The following is a 22,022-nucleotide window of genomic DNA, read 5'->3' as shown; positions in this document are numbered from 1 at the left end:
AATAACATTTGGTCACAGTACTTACTGTTATGAATTAGTGTTAAATAATTAACGCCTGTCCTTGCTACCCAAGATACATTTTAAATCTTGCATGGTATTATTTGACCATGCAGAATAAAATTCAAGCAAAAATTAGTTTTAATGGAACAGTAAGCCAGTGAAAACCTAGCTGCTAAAAATATTAAACTAAATTTCCCATCTAACAGATTAAAATACTGTCTTTAAAGCTTTATGTCTTTTTAAAAATAACATATTTTTTCTCTCAGAGAAAATATCTTTTTCTTGTTTTGCTTGCTTAAGCCAGATCAGCATATTTCATATTCCATATGGATTCAAGGAATCCACATTCCATGATTCCTTGAATCAATAAGCATTGATTCAAGCACACATGAAAACATTTAGTGTTGATGTCACCAAAGCACAAGGATGGTCACCATGGTCAGCAGGCTCCAAATTCACATTAGCACACCCTTCAAACACACATAGGAGGTTCCCTTTTCCCTTTCCTTCAGAAATGTTCTATGGATTATTTCAACTCCTGGGCCCCATACTCTGACCTCTCCCACTCACTCTTGCCATATTGCCGTCTCCTATCACACTGAGAAAACAACAAGCTCAGAGAAATTCCCTAAACTTCTGCCTCTTACCCATCTCCTCTCATCCACGTGGACTAACCCATCCCTGTTTGCACATATATTGCTTCATTTTCAGTCATCTCTCAACTCCTTTCCTTCATGTCTTTTTTCTTCTCAACACCTCTAACATATAAATACACTCCTAAAAAAACAACAGAATCCTACTTCCCTTCTCACCAAACTTCTTTAAATAGCAGTGTGTCCCATTTAACTTCAATTTCCTTATTGCTCATCAACTTCTCAGATTCTCTCTGGGGACTGTGCATCTGTGGACTATAGAACTATCAGGTCAAGGTCAACAAATGTCAACTTACTATTTAATTCAATGGTTACTTTTCTATTTTTTTTTTTTCATTTGTCTTTGGCATTGTTCACTACTTGCTTCTTGAAATTTTCTTCTTGTTTTCTGTGATTCCAAATTCTTCTGATTGTCTTGCTGTCTTTGAGTTTTTTTTCCCCCACCAAAATCTCAACTGCTGAGTTCCCTCATGGGCTTCCCAGGTGGTGCTAGTGGTAAAGAACCTGCCTGTCAATGCAGGTTAGCCATAACAGACGTGAGTTTGATCCCTGGGTCAGGAAGATACCCTGGAGGAGGGCACAGCAACCCACTCCAGTATTCTTGCCTGGAGAATCCCATGGACAGAGGAGCCCGGCAGACTGCAGTCCATGGGGTCACACAGAGTTGGACACGACTGAAGTGACGTAGCATGCATGTGTGTTTTCCCTCATTAGTCCTTTGCACTTTTCATTTTTACATTATTCTTCTGTGATCTCATTCACTCATAATTTCAACTATCATTATATGCTGATGATGCCTAAATGTATAGTTTGCTTGTATTTCTCAAGTGAATTTCAGATTTGCATAGATTCTCTCTTTTCCTGATGACTCCAGTGCTTCTTAATATTTATGAAGCATTGCCTCAGACCACTTGTTCTTGATGGAACTGTATGTGGGAATTGCCTGAGGGCTTAAAAAGTATTGATGCTTAGATCCCAGATCCCGAGGTTCAGATTTAAGTGTTATGGAGAACAGTCTGAGCACTGGGGTTCTTAGGAGCTAGAATAATAAAATGAGAATAACCAGATGATTCTTATGTACATAAAAAGTTGAAAAACACTACTCTAAACAAAATTTTAGAAGAGAATTTCTTAATCCTTACGGGACATTCAAAATAATACTCTGAAGTGTAAGAAATGTTCATTATTATGGCACTTGTACACTTTCTTATAGAGTTAGTGCTCATGAAAAGTAGTCAAACAGAGCAAAAGATAAAACCGAATGCCAAGATATTTTTACAGTTTTAGAAACAGTAAGTGATAGATACTCAATAGTCTGTCAAAAGGTAATAACAGTTTCCCTTTGCTTACAAGACTCTGATCGCTGTTAAAGAAAAACATGAAAAAAATAGCAAGGGAAGGTAGGAGAAAAAAGTGAAAGATAGGTGACTTTGATGATTTATGTATTAAAGTCAAAAAATAATTTGACTGAATGATAAATGAAACACTAGACACTTGATCTGTCACTATACACTAGGTAATAAAAATATAACCTTAGAAGTAGTCTAGTGAATAAGTCAGAATAATGTTCTAACATTTTATCTTTGGATAAAAAGCCTTATATGTTCACAAGTAGGAGATTAAACACAACAGATTCAGAATTTAGGCGGACCACTCCATAATTCATTCAAAGTAATATTTCTGTATTAACTCTTTAAAATTAATCATCTTGCAGATCTGTACTCCAGAATTAACTTGATCACATTCTGCAAACTGCTTAATGTAGTTACTTCAGCATCCTTTTGATGAAGACCCCACTTTCCGACTCAAGAACACAGCCTTTCAGAGTCCAGGTTTAGCAGACTTCCTACCAATGAGAAGAAATGACGAACACAGTGCCACCTGCATGACACACCAGTGATGTCTTGGGTGCTCATGCTTTAAATATCATTAGTAATTAAGAACTTACATTCAAATATGTTTTTTAAAAAGAAACATGACTTTATCAGAAGGTAGAATCTGTAGAGGAACCAAGAGAGAATGCAGCTTTTGGTATTATTATCACAGTACCCAATCTCAGTCAAAAAATTTAAATAATAAAATCAACCACAGGATTTTAGAGCTTGATATAATTTTAACATCTGCAGTGTAGCAGAATGGCACAACTCCATTTGCTAAATTGAGCTGAATCTGGTTGAAGATTTCACTTCTCAGTTAAAAGACTTTGCTATTGATTCAACTCGCAGACCTATTTCAGCCCTAAATATAATTTTTTCCAGTTTCCATCTTGAAGGCATTTACATTTCTATTTAGGTGGTGAGTGGTGAGTGTCATTTGGAAGCAACTAATTAAACGCCAAAGGAGGCAGCCAATAGTTGCACCAGCTAAAAACATACAGCTAGGTGATTCCTCAAAAATGTGACTCTTCTAACAAGCTTTTGCCAGAAGTGGAAAACCCAAGGGAGGTGTAGCTTTAAATGCTTATAACCATTATCCACAGAAATACATATTATTTAAAGAATATATTCTAGGAACCCCTTAATGGAGAAGTAAACTTGAATTTCTTGAGAAACCTAGAAGGCTGGAAGAATTTAGTTTTTGAACATAAATGAAGAATACCCCTGCAGTCTGCAGAACATGTGCCACTATTTCAGAAAGGACTCAGTTACACAGGGGGTCAATGCCTTGTGATTTTCAAAGAAAGGATAAAATGAAAAGTAAGGCATAATTACACGGCAAAAGGAAGTTTCACTTCTAAATACTTGTAAGTATAATCAGTTGTTATAGAAGAGGAAAAAGAATACTGGAGGTGTGAATGGTACTCCTTAGGTTGGCGCCTCCCACGCGAAGTTTCCAAGAGGACTGCACTACACGGGATCAGCCATACTGTGCGGCTGCCAAGGTCCTGGAATCCACACTAAGACTAAATAGACTCACACGGCAGCTCTGCCACGTACTAGCCAGGTAACCTCACCTTTCTGTACCTCCGTTTCCTCAGCTAAAACATGGAAATATGGGCAGGACCAGTCAAAGGGATGCTGTGTGAATTAAACGAGTTAATACACGGACAGCATTTAGAACGGTGCTTGGAACGTAGGAAACAATAAGTGCCTTTCCTATTTTTCTTTGATTCTCCCCCTCCTCCTCCTTCCTCTCCTCCTCCTCTTACCTCCTTCTTCTTACCTGCCTTTCACATGAATAAGGAGCAGAAATGCTACTTAATTAGACATATATATTACTTGCAACTTAACACCATAAACAGGCAAGTAGGAACATTTCAGCTAGAGACAAAATACTATCTGCATATTGGCTCCTCTGAGTTTTTGTATTCAGCCATTTATAATGGCTGATTGGTGCTAACTTACTAATGGGACCTGCATTCATAGGAATCATTCTCTTTGTCTAGATATTTTTTCAGTCTCTTAGATCAGGTCCAGGAAGAGCCTCTGCATATTTCCAGTTAGTTGTTTGATTGGAGAGGTTTTATTAGTCTTCAGCATTGAGTGAAAATTCTCAGTTCTCTAAGATTCACTCAATGCCGAAGACTAATAAAACCTCTCCAATCAAAGAACTAACTGGAAATATGCAGAGGCTCTTCCTACACCTGATCTAATTGTAGCAGGAAACACAGTGCACAAGTGACGATTTATCAGGAGTGATTTTTGCAGACTGGAACTCAGTCTGGGTCCTGTGAATGAGAAGCCCTGTTGTGTGCCTCTGGTGTCCAGCTGCTCAGAAGTATTTTATGTTTTCATATCAAAGATGAAGGGAAATCTCCTGGAAAGTGAATTTATAATCAGGTCAGCTGTGGATACCACTGAGAAAATCAACTACTTTAACTTACAGAAATATTCCAGGAAGACTCAGAGCCAAGGTAATCCAATATCTAAAGAAGATGATGTACGTATGTAAAGGGCAGAATATAGCTACACATTGAGTACTTTGATAAATGTCACTCTGTTTTCTAGAAAAGTACAGACCTCTAAATTAAAGTGGTTTTAAGAACATCCAATTAAATCAAAAAAGAAAATGTGCTGAATTTCTCTGCAATACACAGCAATTTATACAAATGTCTTAGCTTGCATTTAAAAAAATTCTCAATAAATGTGAGAAAGCATTTAAATTAGGCATCCTTTTCCATTATTACCTCAATCTCAAAAAAAGAAAAAAAAATGTTAAGCTGGAGGAGGAGAATGACTCTGAATTGTTTTCAACATGTTTAATTAACTAATGAAGCTGGATTTAAATTGGCAATCCTTCCTACATCTCCATATTCCATAAAATAAAAAGCTGTGGTAGCATGCTAACTTGATAAAGTTGCTATAAAAAGGAATGTGCGATCTCAAGTACTCTTTGAAAGGAACGTTTATCTTAGCACTGGTCAAGTTGGTCTGCTCTAACTGCACTTTTAGGAAAAGTGCTTCATAAGCAAACCTAGCCATGAAGAGAGTATAGACATACTAAGTCTTACTGTGATATTTTGGAACCCTGACGGGTACCTGATGCATGTTTGTGCTCAGTAGCTCAGTCATGTCTGACTTTTTGCAACCCCATGGACTGTAGCCTGCCAGGCTTCTCTGTCCTTGGAATTTTCCAGGCAAGAATATTGGAGTGGGTTGCCATTTCTTACTCCAGGGGATCTTCCTGTTTCAGGGATCGAACCCTCATCTCTGGTGTCTCTCTGCATTGGCAAGTGTATTCTTTACCATTGCACTACCTGATGCATATCAGTGATCTAATATCATCTGAAAATCCAATAGTCAATTTTTCTAGTATGACGAAAAAAGAAAAGAAGCCCTCCATTTTAATCTTGGAATTTACTTAACTTGATTTCTCAGTGTCATAAGATAGTTTTAATGCACTGCATTTTAAAAAAAAATCAAAGTTTTACAATTCCTTGCTGCATTAAACAAAACTAAGGATTTTCCTTGGGATAACTGGTAACATTCTAGAAAACTATTTCCCAAAGTGTATTCCACAAAACATTAAGTCAGTGAAAGCTATTTGTAAAAAAATTTTAAGACCAAATAGTGGAGAAATGCCAGATGCTAAATCTTTATCACCATCTTGAAGTTTCTTTAGAATCTATGCTTTCTGAAAGCCAGAAATTTGTCTAAACCATTTTCACTACCATAGCTGCAAGCATATACAATCCCTTGCAATTAGCAGGCACTTGGCAGGAATAAGTAAATGAATGAATGAACGGTAAAAGCTTTAAACAGTTTTCCAGAAAATAAATTTCTTACATTTTCTTTCAACCAGAATATCTCATAGCTATTTGATAATGGGAATCTTTTGTTTTTTCCGTTGTTGTTGGTTAGTCGCTAAGTCATGTCTGACTCTTGTGACCCCATGGACTGTAGCCCACCAGGCTCCTCTGTCCATGAGATTTCCTAGGCAAGAATACTGAAGTGGGTTGCCATTTCCTTCTCCAGTTTTTTCCTGTTAGCATTATAGAATATTTTAATCATATTAGAGAAAAAAAGACAGAATAGAGAACAATATAACAACACATATAACTACTACCTGTATTAATAATTAAATATAGCAAATACAACAGAAGCTTCTGGGGACCCCTCCTCCATTCCATTTATTTCTTTTTAACACCCTCCATCCAAAGGAGGTAACCCCAACATTAGGACTTAGATTCACTAACAACCTGCTCTGAGAAATTTTGAATGGGGTAATTGCTAAAGTCCCTTCAACACTAAGATTTTATTTCTAGCTAGTGTATACATGGCAAATGGCCACTTGTGAAGCTATCCACGTATTGCATTAATACAACAATAAATAAGAAATAAATGAAATAAAACATTGTGATACAGAAGCAAGACAATGGAAAACTGACGTGATAATGATATATATGAAGAGGCTAAGTAGCTTTTCCTTTAAGTGGGCTGATCTAAATATATAGATACAGATATACAGTAACCTAAGAAAAAACAGAAATATTTGTTTCTTGACTTAGACTGAGTAATTTAGAAACTATTCTCTACAAATACAGAGAGAAACATACCTAACACCATATATGTTGGATTGTGACTTACTCAGGTTATCACCCGGGGCTGCAAAAGTGAGACTGTGTCGAGATCAGTAATACAGTGAGCCCATATTTACATAAAAGATGCTGCTAAGAGGAAACCCCCTTCCTGAACTGAATAAACAAGTTACTAAAACAGCTACATCTCTTTCATGAAATCCAGCATTCTATGATAGAGTTGCACATATGACCTAATATAATTTAAAAGGAAAAGAACTATTTTAAAAATTTTGGTCAATATCTTCTATAGATTTGTTTTGGTAAAGGCTTTCTTCCTCAAATTTTCAAGTACTATTACATACATTCCTAAATTGTCTCAGAAAAACTCTAGTTATCTACTTATTAACTATTCTTCCTCAGGTTTATTTTTATACTTTTCTTTGCACAAAAGATAAAAACACCTAGTAAAAGTATATTTCCATATTGCTCTATTTCTTAATTTTAATTATAAATGATGTTGAATAGTCAATGGAGAGCAAAACAGGGTAGAACCCAATACCTGTAGATAGCCACATATGCAGCCAATTAACCAAGGACTACAGCAACAAGAAACAGCAAGGGATGTGGATAAATTTTCACTTTACAATTCGTCAGTGGCGTCCTGAAATTTTATAGGCAAACACTGAGATTAGAATTTCACTCCACTATGGAAACAATTTGACTTTTCAAGTCAACCATTGAATTCATCCTGTGTTAAATACCATCAGGGAGTAAAATATGACCTCATTCTACATTTAGAAGCCCACAAGTCCTTTCTCATGCGTAAATGAATGAAATAGATTAGTATCTAAAAAATATCTATAAAAGAAAAATGTCAGTTCCTACCTCCATTATCTTTTAGATGTAGAGCTATCTTGGTATCATCTGGAAGAGAAAGTCAAAGTTACAACAGAAAAAATTTTAAGGTGCATGGATCAATTGTCTATTAATGCATTAACTGTTTAACAGGAATGGATTTTGATACTTTATTGAGTAAATTTCTAGGTCAATGAGAGTTAGTCTTACCTTATAGGATGCAGTACTAAACTTCCTGAGATTGTAAGATCAAGACTGTAAAACTTTAGTAAAGTTTTATATGACTCTTAAGAACTATGAGAAAAGTACACTGTTATAACTTTGATTTAAAATACATTTATTTTAATTTTCTAAAGTGATTTACTGTAATTAGACTCTAGAGTTCTTATTTATTTTAAAAACCAAGATCAAGGAAATTCCAAGTTAATTGGAATAGTAAATATTTGTCAGTATTTACAAACTTAACTTCAAAAGTTAAATGCTTATTCATTGCTAACAAATATGACCAAAATAATATACAAAAAGATCTTGTCCTATGAGAATGAAATGTAGAATGTGCTTTTAATTTCAGTTGTATATTTCATTCTAAAGGGGAGGATTTGAATTACAGAAATATTTTTCTCAGGCTACATAACAACCCCAAATAAGATGGATTAAAATATAATATTGGTTTTAAAAGCAATAAAATGTACTCAGCGGCTACCCTTCACCTCATTTTATCACTTTATTCCAGTTAACTTTAAATACCCAATTAAATTTCAATTAAGAGCAAAAGATTCAAGTTTAATATCTTATTCAAATTAAAGCAAGGCTTATGAAAATAAATAAGACCATGTTTTCCCCTCAAGGCTTACTCTTGGCTAACCGGTCTCACATTTCTCCCTAATGGCATCATTCAGAATAAATGACTAACAAATTTGGGCTAATATACCATCTTTCCCCAATGAGCTGTGTGCATGCATTCATGCTCTCTAGTATTTTTGCCTTTCCTGGCAAAGGAAATGCTTCTCTAGTACAATTTCTGTGTGATACACAGTGCTTCTCTATAAGGTAATAGGCCAGCATATTTTATTGACTGTATCCAGGCAAATATAAGAATTGTGTATTAGTAGAATTACCTATTATTCAGAATACAAAATCAATGGACATTTTCTGTGCATTTTGCCTTCCTATCCTGTGATTAAAATGTTAAACACAGTTATTACAAAGTTCAGCAAGAAAGGAAGGAAGGAAAGGGCATGAGAGGAAGTTCTTTCTCTTTTCTAGGGGCTCTAGTAGCCAAGATCACCATTAGAGACTAAATCTTAATAAAAGGCATACATACATTAAAAAAACAAAACAAAACAGCACAGTTTTACTCCATCATAATTTTGTGTTTTCCCTTGTAGACATTCCTAAGAAATCTAGTTTGCTGAAGAAAAAATTTCCCCCTGCAGAACCTCTCCTGCACATGTCAACAGTGAATTCCCTCCTTCAGTAACAGAGAAAAAGTGTCTGCAGGGCACCTTCTGTGGGCAGGCTGGTGGGCAGCTGGGAGGTGGCTGCTCTTCTGGTGGTCGTCAAGACCCTGAATTGTGTGGTTGTTGCACGTATGGTGGTGCTGGTTCGAGTAGAACTTTCCACTGGATCTGTGGGGTCACACATCTTCTCTTTTGACTAATAAGAGAAACAGGGAAAGACAATGGAGGAGTGATCAGAGCTGCATTTTAAAATTATATCAAGAAGAAAAACAATAGAAGAAACAAAAGAAATAAAAGAGGTTGGGCTGTACAGCACAAAGGCTTCTCAAATCAAGACGAGGAATACTTTTTGTATAGGACTATAGTTATAGATTTTACTGACTTTATATGTATATATATATATAAAATTGGATGTTAGAAAGCATTTCCATGTTTAGATATTTGGATTCCATCATTTCTGCAGTTAACTTTTCATATTACTGTTCTTAACCTAAACTTTATATCAATATATTTTTAAAAGACATGATGGGAAACACTCAAACTAGAAGAAAAATGTACATGAAGAGAAGGTTTAAGACATGGGTAAGTGTGTGAAGAAAGAATGTATTCCATTCACATAAAATTATTAATGCTAAATTTGAAAAATATAACTGCTCTATAATACTTCATTGTTTCAAAAATAATTTACCACAGGTTGAATGGATATTTGAGATTAAAATTTTGCTTTCCTTTATGAAATATTCAAAGTCACCCATGCAAAGGATTGAACAGCACTCAGGTAATCACTTAGAATATTTTCTACCTAGCAGAGTTACACTAGGACAAGGTGCATATCGTATTTTTCATTTATAGCCCACAAGAATAAACAACATGACATTTACCAATAACAATTTCCAACATGCAAACTTTTATGGTTTAGGAATTGCTATTTCTCCCTACCTCTTTGTGCTTCAAAGGACTTCATCCCTCTGTTGGGCCTTGACTATTAATAGAAGATAACTACGTACATATGGATGGTACTTATCCCACAACTGAAAAGTATTATTAAATAAACACCGTTTTAAAGTTCTCCTGTCATTAGTAACATGCAGTGTGCTGTATTGCTGGTTCAGGAAGAACATCCAATATGGTTTCCTTGTCACTAACTAGATATGATCCAGCTTACTCTCTCCAACATCCTAGCAGCCCATTCAATCCCACAGACTTAGTTCCTGCATCTTCTCAGCCTCAGTAATCTCATGATCTCCTCCTTGACTCCACTTGAGTTATCATCCCCACACCCTGGACCTTCTCTGCAGTTGGGGATGCTTTAGTTCTGAAATCACACATGGAATTATCCTTTTTTCCATCTATTCATGTAGCTGTTCACTCACATTCTTCTTATCCTGCACTTCTGTAGAAAACCCAAGCACAGTGATGCGCTCCCTTTAGTCTTGTTTTTTCCATCAGTTCAACCTCGCTTTTCAATATCTTTAAGCATCTTGCCCTGTTTTTGTTTTGTTTTCCACATCACCTTCTTAGAAAATCTGCAATACCGAATACAGTAAAAACTCTGCCTTTCCTAGCCTGTGCCAAAGCTGAGAGAGAGAGAAAGAGTGAGCGAGCGAGCTGGAAAACCACCACACAGCCTCCCACTGGGAGCCACACAACCTCACCTCCAGCATCCCCAGCAATGCGGGCTTATATGCTGCCTGGCAATATTACCCAGCTTGACTGACCTCCTCTTTCATTATCCTCAGCGTCAATTTCAAACCCTCTCCACTCTACTTAGAACTGCCATTCCATAAGTGTCTCCCAATTTACCCTTGGCCTCACTTTTTATATCTTTGATAAGCGAGTCATCAGCAAGAATTTTTAAAATTTATTTACAGATCAGCATTCCTACTTTACTCTGTACTGACCTGTCCTTCTTCCTCCCGTTGGGATGGACAGGTCCTCTGTTGACAGCTGTTCCCTCAGTGTCTGTCCTGGCTCAGCCCAGGCTACCTTCTCAGGTATTGTGAACCTGCTCATCTGACCCCCTCCTTCCTCTTCAGTATTTAATCTTAATTCCCTCCTGCCTTGTTATCATCAGCACTTAACCATACTCAAGCACATCCCAGCTTATTTTAAAAACTCCATCTTCCCTCTTCTCCACATGCATCCTGGGATCATCCTGTTTTTCCTTCCATTCACAGTCGGAATTCAAGAGAGATGGACCATCCTTGGGCTTCACAGATGCCCACAAGTTTGTTTTGGTCCAGCACAATTTAACTGAAACTTCTTATACCAATGTTTCTAAATACCTCCTTATTTACCACACCTTCCATATACACTCAATATTTCACTAGCATTTGGCACTGTCTGCCCATTTTCTAACCTTAGAGTCTGTGACACACCCTCATCAATTTGCTGACACCTGTCTCACAACTGCTTCTCCCTTTCTTTCTTTGCTTTAAGGGTTGGTAATTCTTACAGATCTTTCCTGAACTATCTTTTCTCTATAGGCATGGTCACTAACAATCTCCTCCATACCTATGATTCAATTAACAACTTTATGTTAATTATGCATAAATGTCTATCTCCAGTCCACATTTTTCTCTTGGATTTTAGGCCCAAATATTCATCTATTGACTTATATGCAGGTGGATGTTACAGACATCTCAAGCTCAGTAAGTCTAAGATGGAATTTGTCACACATTATTCTTCCCCTGGGGTTCTACTTGCGCGTGTGCATGCGTGTGCACACACGCATGTGTGCGCACACACACACACACACACCCCGTATAACAGTATTCTTAATTACTCTAATGGTTAAGCTGAAGTCCTAACCTTGTTTTGCTCATGGCAGTAAAGGCAGACTACTGATCCTGACTGGTCCTCCTGCCATAATACAAGTGGATTCTGGATAAAACAAGAATTTTGAAGCATTACAAGGATTTTCAAGAAGTAGAGAAAATCTCTGAAGGGGCCTTTCTTTTGTCTCCACAACCAAAACAAAATAAAGCAAAACCTGTGTGCTATAAAGACAGCGGGAGCAATATACATTAGGTAAAGTAAAAGTGCAGGGTTTGCTCTGAAGGTAAAAATGTCAGAAACTAATTATGCTCTAAGGAGATCAGTTTGGTACCAGCAGTAGACAGGGGAGATTAATCCAAACCCCTCCTCCCCATAGTAATGCAGGAACAGATGGCACCCCCTGAAGCACTCAGGTTTCCATCATCAAAACCTCTTTAGTGGAAAACATCATCTACCTACATCCTAGAAATTCCCATGGAACAAGATCAAACAAATGCACCGCTAATTAAAGGACACAAAAAGAAACACAAAGAGAAAAAGAGTAGTCTGACAAAGATCCAGCAAAAACAAAAACAACATAATTAGACTAGCAAAAACTTTTCGATCCCAAATTGGGATCATCCAGTGTGAAACATATAAAAATTATACATGAAATATATAAATAAATAAAGAGGAAATTTTTAAAATAAACTAGTAAACTATAAAAATGACATGGCAGATTGAACAAAGATTGACACTAAAAAATGAAAAACACCATTGTTGAAAATACTACCTCAATGGATAGGTTAAATAGCAGATTGAACAAGAGGAAGAGATAATTAATAAACTGGCTAATAGATCTGAAAAAATCCCCTGGGATACAGTACAGAGAAAGAAGAAAATAGATGATATTAAAGAGAGGTTATGCAAGGAAGTGATGAGCAGGTCCAGCCTACCTCCAAAGAGCTCAGAAGGTGAAGATGAAGAGAATGGAGAGAGTATGATTGAATTTATCACATGCCCGGAATTTTTATCATAATCTTCTCTGCTGTAAATATCTTTGTCACATGCACTTTTGCTGAAAATACTCTTGCCACATAACTAATTGGCTGTAAGGCAATTTTGCTGTAAAAGATAAAATATCTGGCTGGTGGTTTAGTTGGATATACACAGTACAGAAATCACGACAGATGATGATTTGCCCAAGAGTTGGTTTCTTCTTCTGAAACACGAGACACGGCAGGAAAGAGGCCAAGGACCTTGAAGGCACAGAGGTGAATCTTTGTTTCCCATAAAACTTTGTAATGTCTATCGATGGCCATGTGACAAAATGCCAAGAACAAACAGCAGTGCAGAGGCTTTTATGACACAACAGAAAGCTCAGTTACAAACAAGCATCCTAGCATTTGAAATTGATACCTCTCTTCAAGAAGGAAGAAATTTTACTGAAAATAACATTGGGATGTTGAACAAGCAGACAAATTAGTAGCAAAAAAATGTTAATACTATGAACAAAAGACTTGGAAGGCAAGTGCTTAGGTTCAACCCATAGAATAAAGTCACTTACATTGCACAGTATTGTCGTGAGTCTCCACACACATTAAATGTATTCAGATACTTTGTATTTCTCAGTAAAATCTTTTTAATTTTGTTATTCACTTTCATGTTTCATTATATCCTTTCTAATGTCCCTCTTTTATTTTTCCTTATTGTATCTTTTATGGCAAAATTATGACCTCATGGCCATTTACTTGGCAAGAATGCTTGTGGCAAAGATGTTCATGGAAAAGAAGCTTATGGTGAAAAAATCTAGAACCCATTTATCCAACTTAATAACCAATCAGTTAGAAAATACACATCCTTCTCGAGCACATGTAGATCTTTGTTACAAATGACTCATTCACTATTCCATTAAAAGCTCCAACTAATTTTAAAGAATCAGTGTCATATAGAATGTGCTCTCTGGCAATTCAGTTAGGTAAGAAGTCAATAATGAAAAGATGAAATTTAAAATTTCCATAATTTGGAAATGCAGTATAATTTCATAGTTCAATGTAACTTCAGTAAAAATGAGGGCCTTCCCTGGTAGCTCAGTGGTAAAGAATCTACCTGCTAAGCAGGAGATGTGGATTCAATCCCTGGGTTGGGAAGATCCCCTGGAGAAGGAGATGGCAACCCACTCCACTACTCTTGCCTGGGAAATCCCATGGACAAAGGAGCCTAGCGAGTTATAGTCCATGGGGTCACAAAGAGTTGGACACAACTGAGCAACAGACTTTCAGTAAAAATATTGACAAGATTGATTACAGATATTGCAAGTTGATTTTAAAATTTATATGAAGAACAAAAGTTCAAAAGTTGTCAAAACTGAGAAGATACAAAAGCAAAGTTTGTTCTATAGCTAATGATATTTCTTACAAAACTATAGTAATTAAGACAGGGTAATATACAATGTATTAATTCTTCCAAAAAGTTGTTTGGATCATATCATCCCCTTAATTAAAACCCTCCAGATAGCTTTCTCCTGCCTTTAACATGAGGCTCAAACTCCTTCAATGTTACACACTGGGCCCTGTCCACCTCACCAGTGTTACCTCTCACCACCCTTCTTATCTTCAGTTACCTCTCAGAAGTCACTAAATATCACCTCCTCAAACAAACGCTCCCTTATCCTACTGGACAAGACCATGCCCTTAGGTTTTTCCTCTTTGCCAGTGTCATTCTCTAAGTGTGGTTCTTTGTTCAGTGTGTGTTTCCCCTGATACACACATTTCTCACACTTACATTAGCAGGACTTAGAACAGTAAATAATAAGTTCTCATATTAGGATCTGCACTTATTGAATAAATTCATCTCACAAGATCAGAAGGAAAATTTAACCCTATTTTTAGGCACAGAAAATAGACTGGATTTGGTGACCCTGTTTACTTACCTATAACAGAAGTCTAGAATTGCTCACAATAGAGCTAGTAATTTGACAATTTAGTTACGGAATATAAAGGAAACACTGGATATTATAGAATGTGCTAGAGTCTGAGCTTCCTGGGAAGAGGGAATAATTAAAAAAACATTAGTGCTTAGCACAGACCATGGGACATGGTGAATTCCCCACACATATATTTAGGAGGGCTTAGAATGTGGTGGATTCTTCTCAATAGCTTATGTTTCATGCTGCGCACACACTGAAGCAAGAAAATTACGATGTCTCAATTACACTTTTGATATTCAATTTCAACATTCTTAATTGAGGTAACTGTGATTACCTGAAAGAAACATCAACCTGAAAACACAACTATGACTCTCATTAATATATTTTATTTTTCAAGTATCATTGTTAAATAAGTGAAATGAAATACTGTTGATAAATCAGTATACATTATTGTAATTTCCCCCCCCCCCCCCAACCAAGTGTCAAAAAGTTGATTAAAGCTACTGTGGCAGTAAGTTTAAGAATATCCTGAAAAATGCATTTCTCAAGATATTTATGAGACATCATAAATAAAAACTTAATTAAAAAAGGCTTTAATAACCAGGATTCCTTAATAGTTTTAAAAACAGCTCTTTGACATGATATGCTTCACTGAGTGAAAAAACTTGTAGAACTGTTAATGGTTTTTGTAAGAAATATATACCCTAAAACTTAACAAAGGGAGAAAGAACAAATACTGCTTTTCTCTGTGAACTTTATGGGATATTTTTATGTGACTCTGAACTCACAGTGCAAATGCAATTCACTAAAAAACTTGTAAACACGTTAGAATCACTTCTGCAATTTTATTTACTTGCTTGGATCACTTCTTTGCATCACTGTATCCATGATGTTTGCCTGTGACTTACTGTTTCCAAGTTAGACCACATCTACCTTCTTCTACTATGCTGATTTGCTGTAATCAATCTCTTCCTCCATACCACTGGTTTCATTATTTGCGTGAAAAAGATGAAAAAAAAATCTCAAAAAAGCAGCAAATATTTAAGAGAGCTGCCCTTTGACCAAAGAGATTTAAATCCTGGTTCTACAATTCCTGAGTCACATATCTAGCTCCAGATTCTTTCTCTTCACCCCTACCCCAATATCACCCTTCATCCTTTCCTCTTCCCTTCTTGGTACCACAGAGGCAATAACACCTCTGATCTCATAGGATAGGTATGAGAGTAAAGTGAGATAATATATGTAGAGTTAAACCCAACATCTGGTACATATAAGGGCTCAATGACTGCTGGCTCTTTTTATTAAATTAGACCCGATTTTCATTAAGTTGCAGCAATGATATATGACAGCTTGGTCTTAGCAATCTTGTCATAATAAAGCACACCTGTACCTCTTCAGGGCATCCACTGTCCACCCAGTCCTGCCGATGGCGATCAAATCCACTGGAACATCTTCAGAGACAGCCATGTTGTAGATCAGAAAAGAAAGTATGGGGTACAGAGTGGAGGTAGAAATTAAAAGAGAAACACTGGTAAGTAGTTAATTTTCAAATGTGCACAACATAAACTTTCTTATACAAAACTGTTAGCTGGAGCAGCGGATGAGCATTTACAGAGTTCTGTGTAACCACCCACACACACCTTAGGTAATGATGCCGTTGCTTGCACGAGATGACAGGTCACTCTACTGAGGCTCACACACAATACAGAGATCCTCACACAAAGGCGAGACTGTAGCCTTTCTATGGAGCTGGTTTTCCTTTTCCTCATATGTATAAATTTTTCATCATTACAACAAACATATACAAAAATTTTTGCAGGCATTTTTCAGGATTTCAGATCTTGTTGTTTATTTTACTTACATTTTAAAACTTAAGATCCACAGTCACAAAAACTCTTTCCCTATTGTACAGTAAAATGTTAGTAAGTCAGGTTTGGGATGTTCAAACCTACACATTCCAAAGAAAGAACTGGCCCTTGTCCAGGTCCTGGGAGATCACGTCTAAGGCCTTGGAATATCCTGCCTGATAAAAGCGTCTTTGTATATCTTGGGTCTTGGGCTATGCGAGATAGTTCACACCAACAACATGATTTATAGTGCATGTCTGTTTTTATTTGCTTGGAGCCCTGGGCCACGCTGCATCAGTTTGACCCTTGAGGGGCTGGAGAATAGAGATAAAGTTAGTCATGGAAAATTTCATATCTATGTTATGGCCCTCAGTAAAAACCCTGGACACCAAGATTTGGATGAGTTTCCTTGGTTGGCAATACTTGGTGTGTGCTTTCACAAACAGTTGCTGGAAGAATTAAGTGTCGACTCCAGTGAGGGAGAAAGACTGGAAGCCGTGCCTTGTCACTCTTGGATTCCCCCACGTTCCTTCCCTTTGCTGATTTTAATGTGTCCTTTTGCTGTAAGAAACAGCAACTTGGAGCACAGCTTTTTCTCCTTTCTGTCAGTTCTTTTAGTGAATCAGTGAAGCTGAGTGTGTTCCTATGGATTCCTGCCTACATAACTCCTATGATTAAGTCACATCTAAAAGGTCGGATTTACAAGGGACTCTACTTAGTGCTCTGTGGTGACCGAAATGGGAAGGAAATCCAAAGAAGAGAGGATACATGTGTATGTAGAGCTGATTCACTTTGCTGTAGAGCAGAAACTAACAAAACATTGTAAAGAAACTGTACTCCAATAAAAGTTAAGTAAAATAATAAAAATAAAAGGTCAAATTAAGCAAGCGCTGGGCTGATGAGATTTTGCTCACTCCCACTTTCTTTCTTTCTTCTTCTTTTTTTATGGTTTTTGACTGGGCTGTGTGGATGTGGGATCTTAGTTCTCCAACCAGGGACTGAACTCACAACCTTTGCACTGGAAGCATGGAATCTTAACCACCGGACCACAGGGAAGTCCTCCACTCTCTTTCTTAATTAAAATAATTTCTGCCCTCCCTACAGAAAATGCAACTACAGTTCATTCACTTTTCAAGACTCAGAAATTACTACCCAGAGCCCATTCTGATAAAGCTTCATCATTGGTGTGATCACATATTACTTTACTATTTAACTTTTCTCATTTATATAAAATTTCAGCCTCATGTCTTATTTGGGCTTCCCTTGTGGCTCAGCTGGTAAAGAATCTGCTTGCAATGAGGGAGACCTGGGTTCAATCCCTGGGTTGGGAAGATCCCCTGGAGAAGGGAAAGGCTACCCACTCCAGTATTCTGGCCTGGAGAATTCCATGGACTATGCATATTCATGGGGCCACAAAAAGTCGGACACACTTATTTACCAAACTTGATTGTGAATACTTTAAAGTTAGGACAAGCAGTATATTTGAGCATTCTGAGTATATCTGACACGTGAAATTTTTTTTTTCATGTATTTACCTATGAAAAGTAAAGTGTCTCTGTCACCTTGTTTGTTTTACCTATATGCAGAACATGTCATAAGAAATGCAGGGCTAGATGAGTTATAAGCTGGAATCAAGATAGGCGGGAGAAACATCTACCAACTCAGATAATGCAGATGATCCCACTCTAACGGCAGAAAGCAAAGAGGAACTAAAGAGCCTTTTGATGAGGGTGAAGGAGGAGAGTGAAAGAGCCAGCTTAAAACTAAATATTAAAAAAATAAGATCATGGCATGCAGACCCATTACTTCATGGCAAATAGAAGGGGAAAAGGTGGAAGTAGTGACAGATTTCCTCTTCTTGGGCTCTGAAATCACTGCGGATGGTGACTGCAGCCACGAAATAAGAAGATGACTATTTCTTGGCAGAAAAGCTATGACAAGCAAAGATATTGAAAAGAAAAGATATTACTCTGCTGATCAAGGTCCACATAGTCAAGGCTATGGTCTTTCCAGGGGTCACATACTGTTGTGAGAGCTGAACCACAAAGAAGGCAGAGCACCAAAGAATTGATGCCTTCGAACTGTGGTGCTAGAGAAGACTCCTGAAAGTCCCTTGGATAAAACGGAGATCAAACCAGTCAATCTTAAGGAAAATCAACCCTGAATACTCGTTGGAAGGAATGATGCTGAAGCTCCAGTATTTTGGTTATCTGATGAGAACAGCCGACTCATTGGAAGAGTCCTTGATGTTAGGAAAGATTGAGGGCAGACGGAGAAGAGGCTGTCAGAGGATGAGATGGCTGGATGGCATCACCGATGCAATGGACGTGAACTTCGATGTAATGGACATGAACTTCAGGAGACAGTGAGGGACAGAGAGGTCTGGCATGCTGTAGTTCATGGGGTTGCAGAGTCAGATACAACTGGGTGACTGAACAACAACAAGTATATCTGACACATGATTTATTTTTCATTTATTTTTGAGTCTATGAAAAGTAAGGATTTACAATGATCCTGAATTTTAATATATAAATATATATACTTATACATTATAAATATAAATCCATATTAATAATCTAAATAGATATTTATGTATTTTTCAAAATAAATGGAGGCTTTTTGTCTTATATCCTTACAGGCTGTTCAAATTTAGTCTCATGTTTTCTTACACTGTTACTTCACAACTTCTTTTTTCACTTGTTTTGCAATAAGTCCACATGATTTTTTTCTAAGAATCCTTGCCAGAGATCATGTACCATAGCATGAATGAGCACAATTTAATTCAAGTGGAATGTGAAAACAGCTCGACTGTCAACAGAAAAGATCATATCTATCATTCTGCTGGACATGATCCATTAGAGCTCAGCTATTTTATACCTACCATCTGTGCTGAACAAGCTCAAGTGTGGAATAAACATCAGTGTGTGATCTAGCATCCTGAGTTGAGAATCCCCAGTTGGTCAAGGCCATCTCTGGTTACCCAAAGAGTTTCTGATGTTTAGAGTCTAATTCCAGATGAATCAGATGGTTGTTGACTCTTCTTTTTCTCCCCTTCCAAGGTTGCTTAAATATTGAAAAGTATACTGACATTCTCTTTTGCAAGACGGGAATCTATCAATTTTATACAAAGAATATATTTTGGGAATCATCTGACAAGTAATTAAATGCAACAGATAATTTTTAAATGCAGTTTGTCTTTACTTATTCCATTCTAGACGTACTCAAAGCCAGTGGGAAATAATAACTTTTACCTTATATTGTAATAAGACAGTACCAAATCTTAAATTTATGAGTCAATTTTATCTTAAGTAATTGGTCCCTTAAATTATTATATTAATCCCCGGGAAAAGTACAGAAACACTGCAGTTTGCCTGAGTTATTAAATACTCTCTCAATTATTGTGTGTGAAATTAGGTTCTACTGAAAATATGTAATTCAATTAAGTAATTCATTCATTTATTTATTCACAATTGATTACCTATTAGTTGATCCACAGCTTACTAACTGCCAGGGTGGGAAGGATCGACAATGGAAAAACACAAATAAAGTTTGGTTTGAAAAATACATATATTTTTTTACCTTATGATGCCTTTAAAAATTAACAAAACAGGACTTTGCCTTTTCATAATTTTATTTTAAAACCTAGTAATTTAAACAGCATCAAAAGCCAATTATAAACAAGAAGATGTGTCTGTGTGTGTCTCTGTGTGTGTGTTGTACCAATCATTAAGAAAAGCTACCTTTCTATTATTTCAAAATTCTAAATAATGACCCTGATTCTGGGAAAGATTGAAGGCAGGGGGAGAAGGGGCGATGATGATGAAATGATGGGATGGTTGGATGGCATCATCCACTCAATGGACATGAGTCTGAGCAAACCCCGGGAGATGGTGAAGGACAGGGAAGCCTGGTGTGCTGCAGTCCATGGGGTCTGACATGACTGAGCGACAGAACAACAAATAAGTAAAAAATCACTTCTGAAAACACCTTCCTCCCTCCACTCAGCTGCTGTGTTGCTTCTCTAAAACATCACGACACTAACCACGTTGTGCTCCAGCAGGCTGATTTCCAGAGATCTCAGAGAGGCTCTCCTGACCTGGAATCACCCGGTGTTCTTGCTGAAATGCAGATTCCTGGATCTGAGTAAGATTCTCCTACAACCCAGGTCCAGCAATTTCATCGGAAACAGGTGTCCCTGGTGATTCTCCCCACACTGACTTCCTATATGATATGTCTACACAACAGGCCTCTTTCCGCTCCACCAGCCCATCTCCTGTGCTTATGATCCCTCTCTGATTGTGTTTCTCTCTTTTTTGAGTCTCTGCCTTTGAACATGCCATTACATTTGTCTGGAGTACCTTCTTCATCTCCAATTAGTAAATCAAATACAATGCAAGCCTTATCTCCTTCCAGAAGCATCTCCTTTTCCTCTTACCCAGAAGAGATAGCACCCTGTTTTCAATGTTCCTCAACACCAGTGCTAATGTCAATTATTACACTACAATTGGTTGTTTTCATGCTTCTCATACTCATAAGACTTTGCAGGGGAACATAATTCAGATAAAAAGTCTAGGATCAAATTGCTTGAGGTAGAAGTCTGGTTTGGCCACCAAATAGGTATGTGATCTTAGGCAAGCTATTTTTCCTATTTAAACTGGTTTCCTCATCTGTAAAATGATGGAGGGGGATTTAGGTAAGAACTAAAACTAGAGTGTTTGGTACACAGTCAACATTTAGTAAATGTCAGTTGTTTTTAACACCTAAGTAATGTCTTTGCAGTATGTATGTAACAAGGTCAAGAACTCTTGAAAATGAGTAAGATTTTCACTATATAGACAGAAGTTAGAAAATGCATACAAATTAATGCTGTCTACCATGGTAATATGAAATGTGTTTTATACTTAAAAGTTCCTTATCACCTTATTTGGAAATTTATAATATAGAATCTTGTGAGAGAAAAATCTAAATTGCTCTCAAATATAGAGCACATATTTATTCAATATTTATAAATAGAAATTATGTGGTTTTGTAAATATTCCCTAGAAGTTGATTTCAACAGTCTGAGTTCCTAACTACAAAAGATTTCCAGTGTTTTTATTTTCAAGCTATTACCTTCTTCTCACTATTACCTAATACCAAAGCAGTTTGTTGGAGAGTGGTACTTCAAGTTAGTTTTACTATTTTCCACTCAGCTTCAATGGGATGTTGATTTCAAAGCCCTCAGGAACCATGTTAAGTGAACCCCAGTTAATTAGGCAGCCAGAAAGGAAATGATATTCTCCTAGTCTGCAGCATCTATTCAATTGTGAGATTAAAGCATAAATCTCATCACATCTCTAACTGATCTCAGTTTGTGGAAAGGGCTTCACAAATACAACTTATTTTGCAAAGGTAGTATGTTCAGATAAAGAAAACAGAGTAAATGTTAAAATACATACATAAGGACTAAAAATGAAGTCCATGTCTTTCCACACAATTGAACATGTGTCATTTTACCAGTAAGATAAAACCTCTACAAAAGAAAATTCTGGAGAAAAACTTCACAGATTCCTGAGATCCAGT

At 36.9% G+C, this 22,022-nt stretch overlaps 1 protein-coding gene across 2 annotated transcripts in view; it reads right to left on the bottom strand.

Moving 5' to 3' along the window:
- Nucleotides 1–22,022, bottom strand: part of PLXDC2 (plexin domain containing 2) — a 421,899-nt gene that overhangs the window by 48,958 nt on the left and 350,919 nt on the right. Inside the window, exons 10-12 of one of the 2 annotated variants that reach the window (XM_043883300.1) lie at nt 15,998–16,064; nt 8,973–9,123; nt 7,498–7,536 (exon numbers count right to left, since the gene is read on the bottom strand). In XM_043883300.1, the coding sequence (XP_043739235.1) occupies nt 7,498–7,536; nt 8,973–9,123; nt 15,998–16,064 (257 nt within the window). The remainder of the gene's footprint in view (nt 1–7,497; nt 7,537–8,972; nt 9,124–15,997; nt 16,065–22,022) is intronic. The other variant, XM_043883301.1, reaches the window with a different exon arrangement.

This window comes from Cervus elaphus, chromosome 23, assembly GCF_910594005.1.
Source record: "Cervus elaphus chromosome 23, mCerEla1.1, whole genome shotgun sequence".
NCBI classification, from domain to species: domain Eukaryota; kingdom Metazoa; phylum Chordata; class Mammalia; order Artiodactyla; family Cervidae; genus Cervus; species Cervus elaphus.
The sequence above is the reverse complement of the archived record's forward strand: the minus strand, read 5'-3'. Positions and strand labels throughout refer to the sequence as shown.